This window comes from Balaenoptera physalus (genome assembly GCF_965194825.1).
Source record: "Balaenoptera physalus genome assembly, chromosome: Y".
NCBI lineage: Eukaryota > Metazoa > Chordata > Mammalia > Artiodactyla > Balaenopteridae > Balaenoptera > Balaenoptera physalus.
The window spans coordinates 10,403,027-10,423,207 of NC_138904.1; the positions used below are offsets into that span (position 1 = coordinate 10,403,027).

General features: G+C 41.5%; 1 protein-coding gene across 1 annotated transcript in view; it reads right to left on the bottom strand.

Moving 5' to 3' along the window:
- The window catches only part of LOC309653416 (epidermal growth factor-like protein 6), a 68,436-nt gene extending 61,020 nt beyond the window's left edge, over positions 1 to 7,416 (bottom strand). Inside the window, 1 exon segment of the mRNA XM_082448026.1 lies at positions 7,304 to 7,416. Coding sequence (XP_082304152.1) covers positions 7,304 to 7,377 — 74 coding nt within the window. The 5' untranslated portion in view covers positions 7,378 to 7,416.
- Positions 7,417 to 20,181: the final 12,765 nt, after the last annotated feature.

A 20,181-nucleotide genomic window follows, 5' to 3' on the forward strand; every position in this document is an offset into this window, starting at 1 on the left:
TTGGATGGCTGCAGCCTTGACCAACAACTCGATTATAACCTTGTGAAAAACCCCAAGCCCCATCCAGCTAAACTGCTCCTGAATTCCTGGCTCACAGAAACTGTGAGATAATAAGCATTGTTTTAAACCACTAAGCTTTGTAGTATTGTAGTATCAATACAATTTGTAGTATCAATATTTTGTTAAATAGCAATAGATAACTATAATACATGTGGTACCCAGAAATCAAACAAAGGGAATACTCAAAGAGCAAGGTGATGATCTTTATAAAGGTATTTGCTGCTTTGGTATTTTGCTTTTTAATTTTGCATTTGTATTCATCAAAGCTGAGATACCACAGACTAGAAGCACACTATTATTACGTATATTAGGAAAAATACTGCCAGGTAAAATAAATTACCGTTAATTACCTTAAAAATAATTTTGTGTAACTGTGTGACAGTTCTGAGCATGAATTGGGCATGATGGGTTATCTTTAAAGAAATCAGCCGGTGATGCCCTGCTTTGCTCTCTACTGCTGTCAGAAAAAAGTTTAAATTCCTCAGCTGGACATGCAGGGCTCCTTACAGCCTGGTTCCAGCCTGGCTTCTTTGACCTTGGCAGTCACTTGGCTCATGACCCCAGATGCTGACCACTCCACTCCACACCTTGGGCCAATGCCTTCCTTTTGCAGGTATGTATCTGTCCAGCCAGCCATTCATTTATTCCTACGCAAGACCTCCTATGAATCAAGCACTGGAACACTTGCCTTCTCTCCTGTTATATATCAGGTGGGCTCACATTCATTCTATACGCATAACTTCGGTGTCATCCCATGTCTTCCACTTCCCCTGACTCTGTCGTGCTGACTAAATTTCTCTTAACTGTATTCTATGGAATATTTTATGTGTGTGTGTGTATATATATATGTTTATAAATAAACACATATAAATATATATAATTTATAAATATATAATATACCCATGTTCATTCTTTTGAATGTTTATTTACATATAAATATATATATTATTTACATGTAAATAACATTATTTGCTTCTCCATCGCCTTCCTTTGGTCATTCATTTAGGCACCAAATTTTTTACTCAACACCTACTATGTACCAGGCACTGGACAAAGAGTTGGAGTTATAACTCTCCCCCTGCACTTCCCTCACCAAAAGAGAAAGACAGGTATTTTGCTTGCCCTGCAAAGTTGTCCAGTGCAGGTAGCAGATAGAGGTTTCTATCTCCGGCATTCAGGAGCATGTTTGGGCATGTCAGTTGTTCAGTAAATGTTGCTGACTTGAACTGAATGAATTTTAAACTACTTTCAAAATATTGGGGTTTTTTTTGTTTGTTTTTTTCCGTAAGACCTTCAGATTTACAGCAGGTTAGTTACTGAAACCAATACACTGGAACCAGCAAGTTAACTAAAGAAACTGGAAGTACTACTGATTACTCTGGACAAAATATTTGATGCAGGGCTTCCCGGGTGGCGCAGTGGTTGAGAGTCTGCCTGCTAATGCGGGGGACACCGGTTCGAGCCCTGGTGTGGGAGGATCCCACATGCCGCGGAGCAACTGGGCCCCTGAGCCACAACTATTGAGCCTGCGCTCTGGAGCCTGTCCTCCGCAACAAGAGAGGCCGCGGTGGTGAGAGGCCCGCGCACCGCGATGAAGAGTGGCCCCTGCTTGCCACAACTGGAGAAAGCCCTCGCACAGTAAGGAAGACCCAACACAGCCAAAAATAAATAAATAAATAAATAAATTTAATAAATAAATAAAAGCACCTGATACTCATCGTTCTTGTGTTAATCAAAAAACTAGAATATAATAAAAAGTAATGTGATTAATTATTTAATGCCTCACTGCAGAAAGGGTTTAAAAAAAAATATTTGATGCAAAGTGATCTAATTATCTTTGGGAGCTACCACGGCTCCTTGTCTCACCAGGTCATTGACAAATGGTGGTATATTGTGTTTAACAGTCAGCCTCATTTCCTGACGCCCAAGAACTTCCTCTGTTGGCAGGAGCCAGCTCTGCCTGTGAGTGTGGTAGGCTGAACACATAGAATCCACCTCCTCAGACGTTCTCAACTAATGACTGCTGGGGGTATAGATACCCCAGCTCCCTTACCTCAGGGGGGATAATTCTAAGGCTTGTGTCCTACTGTCTTCTAGAATTCCCCAGCAGAATTAAATCATAGTGGTAACTTATTTATATAACATGTCTTTCCCTTCTCTGTCCTACTTCCCAGCTTCCCTACTAGAACTTTCTGGGAACACCTCCCAAATAAACCATGCACACTTGAATTCTGGTCTTAGAGTCTGCTGCTGAGAGAATGCAAAGTTGAAAGGAAGGAGTTGGGAGGATGGAGTATCAAGAATTCCCCACTTATTCTACACATATCCCTTGATGGTGCTGGATAAGAGTCAAGCTCAACAGGCTCACTGGTGATAATGTGTGAGCAAGTACTCTGTAAAGTTGTCAGCTTTTATGTATTCAATTTTTTTTTTGAGAAACAAATTTGAATACTGGAATGTCACTGTTCTTAGAGCAGAAGACCAAATCCAATGCAGTTATTGAGGAATCATCTAATTTCTTCAAGTTTCTCCATCCCATTGTCTGTCAAATAGACACAATACCTATTTCTTAGGATCGATGAGACAGTTGATTGAAATCACAATGAAAAAGTATTGACAAATAGTGGGGTCTCAACAAAATTTGTTGAATGCCAATCTGATTTATGAAGACTAGATAATATACTTATTCTCATTTTAATGTTTACATAACCTTAGGTTATATACATAAGTTATATATAAAAAGGACTTTAATACCTTCTAAGCCAGTGAAACTAACTATTGAAATAAGATTGCTCAGAAATGATTTCTATGTTATAATCATGCATTTCACGGTCACCATTTCCTAGAAACACCCAGCTCGTGAGTTTTTGGTATATTCCCATAAATTCTGGTTTTAAGAATAAAGAAATGAGGAATTCCCTGGCGGTCCAGTGGTTAGGACTCCATGCTTTCACTGCCAAGGGCCGGGGTTCAATCCCTGGTGGGGGAACTAAGATCCCACAAGCTGTGCAGTGTGGCAAAAAAAAAAAAAAAGAGAGCATAAAGAAATGAATGGTATGCCAACCACTCATAAATCATTAAAATCATGTTTTAAAATAAGATCCAACCCATAAAAGCAAAAACAACAGACTCACAGCTCAGGCTTCCTGTGGAAGGCTAAATAATGGCCCCCCAAAGACAGTCATGTCCTAATCCCTGGAACCTGTAAATGTTGCCTTATAGGGCAGAAGGAAACTTGCAGATGTGCTCAAATTAAGGATCTTAAGACAGGGAGGTCACCCTGGATTTTCTGGGTGGGCCAGGTATAATCACAGAGTTCTTTTTAGAGGGAGGAAGATGACTAAGAGTCAGAGAAAAGGCAAGGTGACAAAGGAAGAAGAGAATGGAATGATGTGTCCACAAGCCAAGGACTGTTGGAAGCCTCTACGAGTGTAAGAGACAAGGAACGGATCCTCCCATGGAGCCTCCAGAAGGAACAAATCTTGCCAACAGCTTGGTTTTAGCCCCATAAGACTCATTTTGGACTTCTGACCTCCAGAACTCTAGGAGCATAAATTTATGTTTTTTGCTTTTTTGTTTTTGGCCACGATGCACAGCATGCGGTGATCTTAGTTCCCTGACCAGGGATCGAACCCGCGCCCCCTGCAATAGGAGCGTGGAGTCCTAACCACTGGACCACCAGGGAATTCCAAAATCTATGTTATTTTAAGCCACTAAGTTTGTGGAAAATTGTGACAATGGCACTTCATTTAGCAGGGCTCTGAGAAGAATCACTCCTCAACACAGGGTGTGGTTTGCAGAAAGCAGGCCTCTCTCCATGAGTACATGAATCCAGACATTCCTCCATCTCTCAGGTTATTTTTACTTGAACTCAATAGAGAAAAAAATGTATAACATAAATATAAGTAAGGAGTTGTTCCAAACTTCAAACTCAAGAATAGCAAAGTTAATAACATATTTATTTTATGTACCCAAGGCAGAAAGATGCCAGCGTCAGGACCTGGAACGCTGGAGATGGAGTTCAGATCAGAATGCTGGAGATGGAGTTCAGATGGATTAATACTGTCCAATAGAAATATAATAGCCATATATGGCATTTAAAATTTTTTAGTAGCCATAGTTTTTTTTTTCTGGCCATGCCACACAGCCTGTGGGATCTTAGTTCCCTGACCAGGGATCAAACCCGTGCCCCCTGAAGTGGAAGCTCAGAGTCTTAACCGCTGGACCACCAGGGAAGTCCCTCTAGTAGCCATATTTTTAAAAATGTAAAAGAAACAGGTGGAATTAATTTTAGTAATATATTTTATCTAACGCAGTATATCCACAACATTATCATTTCTACATGTATTCAATATAGAATGATTAGTGAGATGTTTTATGTTCTTTTTTCACACAAAGTCTTCAAAATCCAATGAATCCAATGAGTCTTTTACACTTACATCACATCTCATCTTGGACTGGCTACATTTCAGGTACTCAACAGCCACATGGGGCTAGTGACTACCGTATTTACTGTATTGAACAAAGCAGGTCGAGCGCATCTAAATAGTCCCAATGCCCAAATGGCATTAAAAAGTATGGGAATCAGCACAGGGAATATAGTCAATACTTTATAACAACTTTGTATAGTATGTAAGCTATAAAAACACTGAATCACTATGTTGTACATCTGAAACTAATATTGTAAGTCAATTATACTTGCAGTATTAGTTTGAAGTAGTATACAAAATAAAGAATAAATGGTTTAAGCCAAATTCTGATGCTTAAGATCAGAAAACCGCATGCTGCTAAAGATTTACTCATTTGATGAGTGTTAACTGTCTACTATGCACAAATCACCATTTAAGAGGCATATAATTTTCTAGGTCACTGAAATTATGTAGCAGCGTTTTTATTTAAAAAACACGAGTTCTTATATTAGAAATCTCTATATAGCAGTCAGTTTTTACTATAAGTCGTAAAACCTCGGGAAATAATCAGTAGACACACTCTAGTGCAATGAGCACCTTGCCTTTCTGTAAATGTGCCGTCTGTAACTTGGAGGCTGGAATTGATTGAACCTGGTCCCCGGGCAGTTCCTGCAGAGCCAAGCATTAGACATTTCCAAGCATGCTGCACAGATAATAAACATAGCAGCTTGTGAACCTGATACCATGTAAAGAAACCACAGTTCACATCTTGAAAACTGTGAAATTGCAGAATCCTGACGTAGATTCTCCGTTGTAATATTCTTGGGTTTATTTGGGAGCTTTTCGGCTTTTAATTTAATTTGGTGGCCCTTTGAAACTGAGGCTCCTGGGAGTCAGTTTGCCTGCTGCTAAAAGAACTATTAATCTCGTCTCCAAACAGCACTTGATCTTTTTAAGTGGGCTTTCTAGGGATACCAGAACCTCCAACGTTCAAGGAAATGTGATCATGAGCAAATTGCATCTCCTTACATTTTTATCATGAAAAGGAAATTGAAACTTGCGATCATACATTCTAAGAACCTGGTTTGAAGTTTATTCTGTTTGAACTTGAAAATCCCTTAATACTGTGGCTGACGCTGATGAAAGATTTTTTCCTGTAAGTCAAACAAAGATAGTCAGGCTCACCTTTAAGAAGCCTGTTCCAAACCAAGGTTCGCAGCCAGCTCTCCCCAGAAGTTGTCTACTAAAAAAATCAAATAGCGCAGATGTTCTCACTCAGCTGGAGACAACTGTGCAGCCTCCGCCCCGCCCCCGTACCTTGGGCAATGTCTGGACACAGTTTTGATTGTCACAACTTGGGGAAGTTGCTACTGGCATCTAGTGTGTAGAGGCTACACATGCTGCTAAGAATCCTGTAATGCACAGGACAGCTCTCCAACCACCCCAGACAAACAACTCTCCAGCCCAGCCCAAAAGATCAACAGTGCCACAGCAGAGAAACCCTGCTCTAGGGGACACCTCGGAAAGCAAAACATCACAGCCAGAGAACCAGGAAAACTTTTCCTGTGAGTGATCCCTAAAAGGGTGCCCTAGCACACTGGGGAAGAGCAGGGTCTCCAGGCCAGACTGCCTGGGTTTGAACGCTGGTGTTTTCACTTACTGGCTGTGCCTGTTGGGGCAAGTTACTCGACCTCTCTGTGCCTTGGTTTTTCTCTTCTACAATACGGGGATTATAATTACAGTACCTTCCACACAGAGCACTTATGGGCTTTAAATGGGTTAATAGCCCTCAAGTGTTTAGGACTGCCAGGCCTACAGTATGCACTAGAAGTGTGTATTTTTTTTTAAAACATCTCTATTGGAGTGTAATTGCTTTACAATGGTGTGTTCGTTTCTGCTGTATAACAAAGTGAATCAGCTATACGCATACATATATCCCCATATTCCCTCCCTCTTGCGTCTCCCTCCCACCCTCCCTATCCCACCCCTCTAGGTGGTCACAAAGCACGGAGCTGATCTCCCTGTGCTATGCAGCTGCTTCCCACTAGCTAGCTATTTTACATTTGGTAGTGTATATATGTCCATAACACTCTCTCACTTCGTCCCAGCTTACCCTTCCCCCTCCCTGTGTCCTCAAGTCCATTCTCTACGTCTGCGTCTTTATCCCTGTCCTGCCCCTAGGTTTTAAAAGTGTGTATTTATTAAGTGGCTTTGATGATCTCTGGGAAAATAAGTTTCAGGGCTTAGGAAAGTTTAAGGGAAGTACAGAAACGGCTTCAAATTCTGAATTGCCAGGGCAAGAACAATAAGTCGATTTCATCTGACAATCACGTCCTTTCTTTCCAGCTCATCAACCTTAATCAGAAAGGCATTGAGCAGAGGGGCCCCCTTCCTGGCGCAGCCCAAGCACGGTAAACGCTGACTCTGTGCCGTCCTCAGTTTCTTTCCCTCCTTCCCCAGCAAAACTAGCCAATGACAATCACTTGGCGCCCTTCGGAAAGAGTGGAAAGCAAGACGGCACAGGCACGGAACCCAGCCGCCCATCCACAGACAGACACACGCCCGCCGGAACAGTGGACGTCTGCAGACCGCCGAGCCAGACCGCACACGCGGGTCCGTGCAGAGCCTCCCTCCTCCTGACCCGCAGGACGCAGCCAGGTGGGGCGCAGCTCATGCCGAGGAGCCGGTGCGAAGCGCCGCCAGAGCGGCGCGCTCCGGGCCAGGCATCCTCTTTAAATACCGTCTCGCGCGCACAGATACACAGGTGCCTAAGGGGACGCAGGACAAAGAAAAGGGGCCAAACGGGGGAGCTCAGGCCAGGGCCAGACACTCACCTGGCCGCGTTCCCTACTCCACCTGCCACCCAGGGGAGCAGCAGCGGGAGCTCCAGGGCCCAGAGCTGCGGCATCTTCGCGCTGGGCCTCCCTCCGCCGCCTCCTCGGGAGGGCGCAGCGGGGCCGCCGCCTCCTCGGTCCTCGGCGCCTCGGCTTGTCCGGGCGCGCTCCTCGCGGGCGGAGACGTGAAGCCGGGCATTGCAGCGGAGGCGCCCCGGCGAGGCGCGCAGCGGCTCCTCTACGCGTGAAGCGGCAACGGGCGCGCGAGAGAGGGCGGGGCGGGCCGTGCACATCTGGCTGGGACCCGCCTCCAGCACCACCCGCGCATCCTCTGCGCTCGCTGCTCGCCGCCGAGAAACTTCCCCCAGACTCAGGTCCCTTCCCTCTTGTCACAGTCACTGCGTCTCGCCATCTGTTTCAGACATGGTACAGGTTTCGGCGATACCCGCGCTCCAGGATTTCACAATTTAGTTGAGAAGTCAAAGCAGGAACCAAGGGATGCCGGTTCGGAAAGACACTTCTGTCTTACTTCTAGGTTTTCATACTCTGCGGGCTTTTCTTCCAAGACTGCAAATCATGGGCGGCCAGAGCTGGAAGGTCACCAAGTCCGGTGCAACCCCGGCATCTGACAAGTGATCTCTCCTGCTCATTTGCAACACCTTCCTTACACGGGACCACCAGAAGATACTGTAAGGCAGTAACCAGTTCAGAAATGAATGGCAGAAACTCGAGCGCTATATGAGTTCAGAGAATTCATGTGGGTATTTAGATGTTCTTCGTTTTGACAACTGTTATAATAGAATGAATGCCCACACCCTGTGGCTTCAGGGTGGGCAGACCCTATGGTCCCCACACTTTGGCTTTGGACGTGGCTGTGTGACTTGTTTGACGAATGGCATGAGGACCAGTTCCAAGCCTAGGCGGTAAGACACCTGGGCCTCTATTATGGCCATAAGAAGACCACGCCCCAGCCAGCCTCTTGGCCCAAGAATGAGCATCAGGTGAAAGAGCTACCTGGTCAACTGCAGACTCACAGCAAGCCTAGTGTATATCAGCCAACCCATAGATACATGAATAAACTCAGCCAAGGTCAGCAGTGCCAGCCAAGCTACTGAGGCTTATTGTGATAATTTGTTACACAGCAATAAGTGTCCGATACACCTGTGACCTGGTATTAGAAATAAAATGAAGAATATAGAGAAAGAGGAGATTTGTCTTGATTATAAACTTGACTCATGGTTAAATAATGGGCATATGCCTTAATTCTAGCCAGTGAAATGTGAGAAGTGGGGATGGGGCAGATTCTTGCTGCAGACCATGGATGTCATTATTGGCATGAGCCATGCTACACTGGATCTTCTGTTTTATGGATGAAGACATCCTAATGGATTCAGTGTCCTTGGTTAGTAAGCAGTTAAGCCATTGAACTGTTCATAGCTAACAGTGACAGGCATTATCCTAAATGCTTTACACACATCTTACTGAACACCCACAACTGTATAGGTAGGGATGATTAGCTCTCCCATGTTTGAAGTGTCAAACTGAGAGGCAGAGAGGTTAAGTGACTTGCCCAAGTTCACAGAGCTAACGAGTATAGAACTAGGATTGGAAACCAGGGCCCATCTCCCCCTGGCCTGTGCCACTCTTATATTGATCCCTTGTCTTCATCTTCTTACTCCTTGGTGACTTCAGATGCCAAATGAGTCTCATGAACAGGTAATAAGATGATCTCTTCAAGGCCATTACCAAAACCCTTTGAATTCTTCATATCATAACTAGTTTTAGCAACTGAAAATATTAAAATTGAAAGGAAAGAATATAAAGGTATGAACTGTATACCTACAAATATCTTAAAGCAAATGCCAGATTAAATTTGTGTAAGTGTGGGTTTTCCCACAAGCAGATGCTAAGGCAAGGATTCCAGCGGAAGTAGTTTGCTCTGGAGGCTCCTAGAACACTGGCAGGGGAGGGAGGGAGTGAGGGAGTGAGTCAGGATAGGACACTGGCAGGGGAGTGAGGGAGTGAGGGAGTGAGGCGGGATAGAACACTGGCAGGGGAGGGAGGGAGGGAGTGAGGGAGTGAGCTGGGATAGAACACTGGCAGGGGAGGGAGGGAGGGAGCCGGGAGGGGAAGGAAAACAGTAGCACGTGTGTATCAAGTTATCACTGGGGCCGCTGGAGCGTCGGGCCGCTGAGCATCGCCCAGAGCCAGCTGAGATGGTGCACCTCCACATGACCTCGCCCGACAGCCAAGGGAGCTGGGCTACTTTAGCCCGCATCTGCATTCAGGCACCGCCTGAAGGCTTCTACCAGGCCACTGATCCTAGGACTTCTGCTTGCTGAGCTGATGGCAGAGTGGGGGGCGACAGACAAAGAAAGCCCTCAGCCCTGTAGATGCCCACTGTTGACACCGTACTGAAATGTTAAGGCCAGGGGGATACAGGCAGGGCACCACATTGGCTGTTACCTAAAGTCTAGAAATTGAATTGAACTATGAATTATGTTTTTACCCATGCCACTGCTCCCTAAACATTCAGAGCCAAACCACTCCCTCCTCCAAACACACCATTATTCAAAAAAGTCCGACTAAAACATGACTAGCCTCAAACGTGCGGGCCATCCCACCTGCTTAGCCCTGAGTCATAAAGGGTGAGAATAACATCTTGCATAATGTTTATCTGTCACTTTCTAGCTTAAGTTTCAGCATTTTGATGCTGTTTCTGCTTTTTTTTTTTTCAGAGCTGACTTCCCTTCTGTTTAATTAAAGGAGGTGATGAACATGACAACGGGAAACTTCCAGAGGAAGTCAAACACTCCTCAGCCAACGCACCTATTATTTCCTGGGGAGAACTATCAAGAAGGACACCGTCAGGAAGCATGAGGAACAGAGAAGGAACCTAGAAATGATGTGTTGCCAGGTGAGAAGATGTTGGACACAAATTGCCACGTCGAGGCAGGTGTTTTTAATAACCACACTGGTGTGCCTGACTTTGAAGAGAACTGCTCTTTAGATGGCCCTACTCCATTCTACAAAGGCAAAACAATCTTTGATCAGAATCTCATAAAATCATCTGCCCCTTTTACAGGAATACCTTTTGTTTTCCAATCTATTTCCACTTAGCCCCCTGCATGGAACAGGGGTGATGGGAGTATTTTTGTGCTGAGTATATACCCATAACACACATATAAAGCTTTCAGCACTTACATGTGCCTGATACTGAGATCCAGAAGTTATACTGAAATATCAGCAACAGAAGCAAAGCACTGTTGGACGAAAGGGCAGGGTAGAAGTGTGTCTAGGCAAGAGTTTTCAAACTTCAACATCAATACAAATTACCTGGGGGTCTTGTTTGTGGTTCTGTTACAAAAAAGAACCCAAGTGTTGCCCATGCAGCTTGTTGAGAACCACTTAGTGTAGTGAGGGTCCAGAGACCACCTGGCCCAGTTCTCAACCTCAGCTGCACATTGGGATCATCTAGGAAGCTTTGAAACTACTGATGCCTGGCTCCCACCTAAGGCGATTCTACTGTCTGGACTATGGCTTGGGCATGGGGACAGTTGGAAACTCCTTGGGTGGTTCTAAAGGAGAACTGAGATTGAGAGCCATTGATCTGGACCAACTCTGACATCTTACAGATGAAAAAGCTCAGCGTGTGAAGCGCCTTGCCTGAGGCCACGCACAGGATGAGTTCACATCCCTGTGTTTCCATCACATAGGCCTCCCCCTCAGACTTCATGGCGTCTTCTCCATCACCATTCCTACTGAAGAAGAAAATGGCGTCTCTTCTTCACCTTCTCCATTAATTGTAGCCCACAAACATGTTCTAGAAATGGAAGTCTTTTCCTAGTCTGTTTCTTTCTATGTCTTCTTGTTCCATGAAAGGAGGCAGTCAAGAAGTGTAAGACTCAATGCAGACACTGCTAAATTCTGCAGGGGAAGGTGTGTCTTGAGGTTCACACTGCTTTCCTTCATTCTGTGCCTGTCAAGGACCCTGTTCTTGGACCTTTATAGTAGAAACAAATTCCAAACACTAACAATCTTCCTTCCTTTTCTCCCTCCCACCTCAATCCCCACCCCTGGATCCTTCCCTTTCTATTTCTGCCCTCTTCCCTTGCTCAAACATTTACCCAGAACCTACAAAATGCCAGGCCCTGGGCTAGGCAGAGGGGACAGCTTGTTGGAAATGTGTACACCAGATAGTCCCTGGTTCCTTTTTCTCCCTGATGACATGGGCTGGACAACCAACATGTGCTTCTTAGAAAATCTGCTCTTCAGCAATATGATTCTCACTTCTGAGGAAGCAGAAAAAAACTAAGGTACGATGAAAAGAGCAAAAAAAAATGACACCATGATCCATTTTCCCCTCAAATTTGGCCAACGCCCCACTTGATATTTGAGGAAGAGAAAGAAGTTGATATTTGTGGAGTAATTATTACATGCTAGACATTTTGGAGAGAGTAATTGTTTACTCTTAACACCACCTATATAAAGTAGCTATTACCACACCATTTTACAGGTGAGCAATGGGAGGTTTAGAGCAGATAAATACCTTGTCTAAGGTCACCTATCAACGTAATGGAAAGAACATGGATTTTGAAGTCAGGTCTCACTGGAGATTAATTTTGCCAGCAGATTTCATTCTTCATGGCATGATGTGGTGGTTGGCTGGGGGGTCAGCTCACCACCGGGAACAGTGAATAACATTTTATGTGTAGGGGAGGGGAGTGTGTTCCAGTGAGGAGCAACATGACTTCAGATTTTTAAGCAAGTCTATGACCCTTTAAATGTCATTACTATATAGAAAAGTCCCCTTGCCCATGAATAAAATCTCTTTGTCCGAATGTTAGCTCCCTTGACTTTTACCAAATTCATAAGTTTCCAGCTTAAGGCATTCTGTCACCAGGGGCGTTTTTGTCTTTACTGGGGGAAGGTGTGGCTTGACTCCATCCCGTGCACTTCCTTCCTGTCCCATGTGGAAATATCCCTTGCTATTTTCCTGTTCACAGTTGAATGTAATAATAACTTGGCGTACACCTACAGCTTGCCTATTGACTTTTTCCTACATAAACCCTACAGAATGGCTTGTGAGGACTAAAGCCAGGAAACTCAGTTTAGACCTTAAAAGTAAAGACCTTAAAAGACCTTAAAAGTAAAGACTTTTACTCAGTCACTTCAACTTGATTTGGGAAAGTTTCGTTGAGAAATGTTCTGTGGACTATAAAATTAGAACTACATTAAAAGTAAAAACCTTAAAAGTAAAGACTTTTACTCAGTCACTTCAACTTGATTTGGGAAAGTTTCGTTGAGAAATGTTCTGTGGACTATAAAATTAGAACTACATTTGTGATCTTTTTTTAAAAAAATAAAAATAGCAAAATTTGCTAAAACAAAAAAATTTTTTTTCTTTTCCTTTTTTCTTTTTTTTTTTAACATTATCTACCTATTTTCAAAAAGTTCTCCTATATGGTTTACAGACTTATTCATCCCTTTAACAAACATATAATGTTCCCATGTCAATCATGTGCTGGACACTGTTTGGTTGAGATACAAAAATGACTGAGACATAATCCCTTGCCCTAGGTGACAGAAATGTAAGTATATTATTACAATTAATGGCCTAAGTATTCACAAAAGTACTTCGGGATGCTGTGGAAATAAGGGAGGGGAGAAGATAAATTCTTTGTGTTCTATACATATAAATGTTTGCCCCTGTTTGACCTCCTGCTTTCAAGAATCATTTTATAAAATGATTTTCATTTTTAAAAAATATTTATTTACTTATTTATTATTTATTTTGGCTGTGCTGGGTCTTAGTTGCGGCACGCGGGATCTTTAATTGCAGCATGCAGACTTCTTAGTTGCAGCATGCGGACTCTTAGTTGGGGCATGTGGGCTTCTTGGCTGCGGCATGCAAACTCTTAGTTGCTACATGCATGTGGGATCTCGTTCCCCGACCAGGGATCAAACCCGGGCCTCCTGCATTGAATGTGTGGAGTCCTATCCACTGGACCACCAGGGAAGTCCCTAAAATGATTTTTAGATGGCAAGATTTCTAGAAAATAGAAAACGTTGAAAGTTACATTAGCTCAGATAATAACTTACCCCAAACCACATTGTCCTGACTCAGGAGTCTGCTACTCTTGAGTGAGGCAGTATTTGGTAAAAAAAAAAAAAAAAAGAAAAAAAAAAAAAAGAGCCCAGGATTGGAAATTAGGATAATCAGGATTTAGTTCCAAGTTCCACCAATTTGGCAAGCCAGTTTGCCTCTTTGGTTCTCACTTTCTACATCTATATTGTGCGTGCAAAGGATTCTGGATCCTTCAGTGTCTTTCTCCAAAGGTGCATGATTCAAACATTTTCGTTGGCAGGACAGTGGAAAAAAATCATCTATGTCCCCGAAGACTGTATTTGAAATGGCAAAGTTGGGTTAACTTCAACAAAGGAATCTTGATCTGATTGGGTGGATACATGAGTGAATGAATTTTTTCTTTCATTTGGTTAAGATTCATCCTGCTTTGCTTCTGGAGTTTATTCCACACTCTGCGAGACCTTTTACACATATACATTAATTGACTGAGTACCCACTTGATGCTGGGCACAATGCCTGGGGTTGGTGATATAAAGTTCAGGATGTCTAGTGTTAACTGACATTAGTGCCCCTAATCATCATGTCTACCTAAAAACCCACCGTGCATTTCCAAAACACCCTCATGAAGGTGGTACTGTCCTGTTGAGAACCACTGGCCTAGCATGATGGGGAGCTTCATGAGCTTGGCTGAAGGGTTTTCACTTCATCTTATGGGCTCTGGGAGCCACTGAGGGAATTGAAACAGGGAATAATAGGATTCATGATCATATGTGTGTTCAAGAGCATGGAGACTTCTGAATCTACTGATTGCCAAAGGCTGCATACTGTGAACACCTGCAACTCTTTGAGGGTTTCTTAGTCACTGATGGCAGCCGGAAACCAATGATGGATAGGGACTTGGTGATTCAACACCCCAGGCACCTCACCCCTTGGTTGGGAGAACCCTGAGGCATATTCTGCATGGTCTCCCAGTGATCCCCAGTGGGAATGAGGTCCAGATGCCCAGAGTGGAAATAGGCTTGATAACTTACTCTTTCTTGGCTGCCTTCTCTTGCCTGTCTCACTTTCCCACTCCCTTGCCAGTATTTCTGGGAATCACCTTCCAAATCCTGCTGGCATTCACCTCCTTGCCTCTGGGGAAACCCCAAACTAGACACCTATATATTCTGGTAGGAACTATTTCCATTCAAACTTTGAATTACATCTTATGGCAGATTTGGAAAGAGAACCCCCTTTTAACTCCATTTAACATAAATTCTATTGTATGTGTGAGCTGTGAGGTTCCCCAAGGCCAATTTGAGAAGAGTGGGGTACTGTGCCCTTCTTTAGTTGGAGAAGTGGTCACTTCGGTGTGGCACATGCATTTATCCTAGTCTGACTGTAACCAAGGGGATAAAACCCATGAGTCTAACCCTAACCTCACCGCTTGGCCCCATACCTTTCATTTAGTGACCTTGTAAGGATGTGATGTTTTCTGTATGCTATGAAATTTGTATGGTGTGAAAATGAAGAAAACACATCTTTAAAATTTTTTTTTTCAGCGTAACAAAGTACACTATAAATTCCCTAAATGACAGATTTATAATATATGTAAATTCTAGTATTTCCTTCTTTAGTCAAACTCATGATACTGCTTGGATGTCAGGGACAAGAATTTATGCAACTAGAAGCACATGGCATAAACACAATATGACAACTATTATACATTTCTTTGATAAACAGAAAAAGAATATGTAATTTTTTTTGTTGATGTTAACTACTCTTCAGATTATGAAAATAAGTTACCCCATGTTTGCTACTGGGCTCCATTAAGACCAGTTAATTACTACAATATTTTAGATGACTGCATATTTTCAGGAATTAACAATACAACATAGATCTGATGGAAATATCTGACTGTGCTCAAAGTTTACTGTTAAGAAGTTGATTTTGTCTGCTTTTTCATTCAGTAAAGGTTTATGCAGCACAGATCCAGGGACAGAGCAGGAAACAAGAGAAAATTCCTGCTCTGAGAGCTTCCTTATAATGAGGGAAAACAGGCAATTAACAATTAGGTAAAAGAAAACTGAATCCAACAATACATAAAAATGATCATACATCATGATCAAGTTGGATTTATTCCAGGGTCACAAGGATGGTTCAACACACGTAAATCAGTCAATGTGATACACCACATTATCAAAGACAAAAATCACATGATCATCTCGATACACACAGAAAAAACATTTGACAAAATTTACTGTCCATTCATGATAAATACTCTCAAAGTGGGTATAGAGGGAACCTATTTAATATAATAAAAGCCATTTACAACAAACCCACAGCCAACATAATACTCAACGGTAAAAAGCGGAAAGCCTTCCCACTAAATTCAGTAAAGACAAGGACACCCACTCTCACCACTTCTATTTAACATAGTATTGGAAGTCCTAGCCACAGCAGCCAGACAAGAAAAAGAAATAAAAGTTATCCAAATTGGAAGCGAAGAGGTAAAATTGTCACCTCTTACAGATGATATGATATTTTATATAGGGAACCCTAAAGTCTCCACCTCAAAACTATTAGAACTAATAAATGAATTTAGCAAGGTAGCAGGCTATGAGATTAATATACAAAAATCTGTTGCACTTCCATACACTAATAATGAAATATCAGAAAGAGAGTAAAAAAAAATCCTGTTTAAAATCATATAAAATAATAAAATGTCTAGGAATAAACTAAACCAAAGAAGTGCAAGACCTCTTAAGACTTTGAAACATTGATGAAGAAAACTCAAGATGATTCCAAGAAACGGAAGGATATCCCATGCTCTTGGAATGAAAAATTAACATTATTAAAATGGCCACACTACTCAAAGCTATCTATAGATTTAATGGAATCCCTATCAAAATACCCACGACATTTTGTACAGAACTAGAATAATCCTAAAATTTATACAGAACCAGAAAAGACCCCGAATTGCCAAAGCAATCTTGAAAAAAAAAATAATGCTGAAGGTGTAACCTTCCCAGACTTCAGACAACACTATAAAGCTACAGTAATCAAAACAGCATGGTGGAACTTCCCTGGTGGCACAGTGGTTAAGAATCTGCCTGTCAATGCAGGGGACATGGGTTTGAGCCCTGGTCCAGGAAGATCCCACATGCCACAGAGCTACTAAGCCCGTGCGCCACAACTACTGAGCCTGCACTCTAGGATCCATGAGCCACAACTACTGAGCCCATGTGCTGCAACTACTGAAGCCCATGTACCTAGAGCCCATGCTCTGCAACAAGAGAAGTGACCGCAATGAGAAGCCTGCACACCACAAGGAAGAGTAGCCCCTGCTTGCTGCAAGTAGAGAAAGCCCATGTGCAGCAGCGAAGACCCAACACAGCCAAAAATAGATAAATAAATAAATTAATTAAAAAAAACACAAGCGAATATTTTCTCCCATTCAGTAGGTTGTCTTTTCATTTCGTTGATGGTTTCTTTTGCTGTGCAAAAGCTTTTAATTAGGTCTCATTTGTTTTTATTTCTTTTGCCTTAGGGGACTGAGCCAAGAAAATATTGCTACAATTTGTGTCAAAGAGTGTTGCACCTATGTTCTCTTCTAGAAGTTTTATGGTTTCAGGTCTTACATTTCTCCAAAGAAGACATACAGATGGCTAACAGGCACATGAAAAGATGCTATTCGCAAATGATGAGACTGACAAGGGGTTAATATATAAAATATACAAACAGTTCATACAACTCAATATCAAAAAACCCAAATAACCCAATCAAAAAATGGGAAGAAGACCTAAATAGACATTTCTCCAAAGAAGACATACAGATGGCTAACAGGTACATGAAAAGATGCTCAATACCATTAATTATTAGAGAAATGCAAATCATAACCACAATGAGGCATCACCTCACACCAGTTAGAATGTCTATCATCAAAAAGTCCACAAAAAAAAATATTGGAGAGGATGTGGAGAAAAGGGAACCCTCCTTGGTAGGAATGTAAATTGGTGCACCCACTATGGAAAACAGTATGGAAGTTCCTTAAAAAAACTAAAAACAGAGCTACCATATGACCCAGCAATCCAGCTCCTGGGTATATACCCAGAAGAGACAAAAACACTAATTTGAAAACATACATGCAGCCCAATATTCATAGCAGCATTATTTACAATAGCCAAGACATGGAAGCAACCCAAGTGCCCATCAACAGACAACTAGATTTAGATGATGTAGTATATATACATACAGTGGAATACTACTCACCAAATTGAAGTGACACCATATGTATGTATTAAATAATTTGGGAAGCCATCTCTTCATTCGGCATACAAGGCTTTCATTTCCTGTTGATATTTTTTTCTAAAATCAATGAAGAGTGCTCAGCACCTAATACTTGTTGGGTGCCATAGGGTCACACCAACAGTATGTGAAATGGTCTCGAGCCTTGAGTGCACGGGTGGTTGGGGAGACAAACACACACTTCAGGTATCAGGGAACAAGAGAAACATAAAGTCTTAGAACACGTGGATGAAGAAGGCAGCAAGGAGACAATGTGAGAGCTGAGACTGGAAGGGCGGGTGGGGCCTGAGGCAGGATTAGAAGAAGGAGGACTTGTAGGCAGAGGGGCAAACGGAGGAGAGCAATGGAGGTAGGGATTCAGGAAGAAAAAAAAAAAATTCAGATTTAGATGATGTAGTGTATATATATATATATATATATATGTATATGTGTATATATATATATATATATATATATATATATATACACACACACACACACAGTGGAATACTACTCAGCCATAAAAAAGAATGAAATAGTGCCATTTGCAACATGGATGGACCTAGAGAATACTACGCTTAGTGAAGTAAGTTGGACAGAGAAAAGACAAATACCATATGATATCATTTATATATGGAATCTAAAAAGTAACACAAATGAATGTATAAGCAAAACAGACACACTCACAGTTGATATAGAAAACAAACTTGTGGTTACCAAAGGGAAGAGAAAAGGGAAGCAAGGACAAATTATGTATATGGGATTAACAGATGCAAACTATTATGTGTAAAATAGATAAGCAACAAGAATATACTGTTTAGTGTGGGGAATTACACCCATTATCTTATAATAACTTATAATGAAATATAATCTACAAGGATACTGAATCACTTTGCTGTATGTTACCTGAAACTAACACAATACTATAAATCAAATATACTTCAATTTAAAAAACTGTAAAAAAAAGTACATAAATATACAAGTAATATAATGTTCTTTTAGTTGTAGAGAAAAATTTTAAATAATTTGGACATCCTGTTACATACCTAGGCCCTTTCTTGATTTGGCTTTATAATCACAGAAAAACAGAATTGGAAATTTTAGTCAAGTCACTGACTTGTGTTTGGCATTACATGTCATTTATTTAAACTGCATCTGCTTTCTAAAACCTATCTTTCAAACCTATCTTTCAAATCTTTTAATAAAGGTTTTTTAAAACAGCAAAACATTCATTTTGTCTCCTTTGGATAAATGGAGAGGGGTATTAATCACAGCATGTGTACCTTTCAAATGTGACCTCGGACTTCCTGCAAAATAGCTGTCCAAAGCTTAATATTACTCAGTCCCGACTGATCATGGATCATTCAACATCAGGAAATGCAGAGAAATAATAAAAGCACAAACTTCAGCAATAAGGCAGCACAAGATATCCTACTTCTCAAAGCAAGAAAAATGTCTTCACAGTAGTTGAGTTTTTTTATATTGTTGAGTTTTGCTTCCACTTTGGGGAGCTAAATTAAGAATCTTCTATTCTCTGTTGTTCTTAAGGAACTGAACCAGAGACATGACCCAAACCCGCTAATGGGTGTCACCTGGATGTCAACAATACTACTAAAGAGCCAGCATTTATTGCAAGAATTCTGCTAATGCTTTCTAACTTAAAAAGCTTCTTAAAAAGCTGTCTTGTTTAGCCTCCTGTTTTCTATAGTAAACCCACTAAAGCTTTACTCTTCAGCTATTTAGATCCCAAACAACCACACCAATGAGAAAACTTAGTCAAAAAATATATATTATCCACACACCCCAAGGTTCACAGCAGCACTATTTATAATAGCCAAGACATGGAAGCAACCTAAATGTCCGTCGACAGATGAATGCATAAAGAAGATGTACATATATACAATGGAATATTACTCAGCCGTAAGAAAGAATGAAATAATGCCATTTGCAGCAACATGGATGGACCTAGAGATGATCATAATAAGTGAAGTAAGTCAGACAGAGAAAGACAAATATCATATGATATCACTTCTATGTGGAATCTTAAAAAATGGAACAAATGAACTTATTTACAAAACAGAAAGAGACTCACAGACAAAGAAAACAAACTTATGGCTACCAAAGTGGAAAGGGGGCAGGAGAACAGGGATAAATTAGGAGTTTGAGATTAGCAGATACAAACTACTATATACAAAACAGATAAACAACAAGGACCTACTGTATAGCACAGGGAACTATATTCAATATCCTGTAATAAACTGTAATGGAAAAGGTTATGAAAAAGAATATATATATATATAAAACTGAACGTATATATACATATAATATGTGTATATATGTATAGAACTGAATCACTTTGCTGTACAACAGAGACTAACACAACATTGTAAATCAACTATACTTCAATTTAAAAAAGTGTTAAAAAAATGTATTATCTTATGGAGGTGTAGAGAAACATTTATGCTTCAATAAAAAGAAATGTACTGTTTAGATCACACTCTTCCTGGTTTTCTGGGTCTAGCCT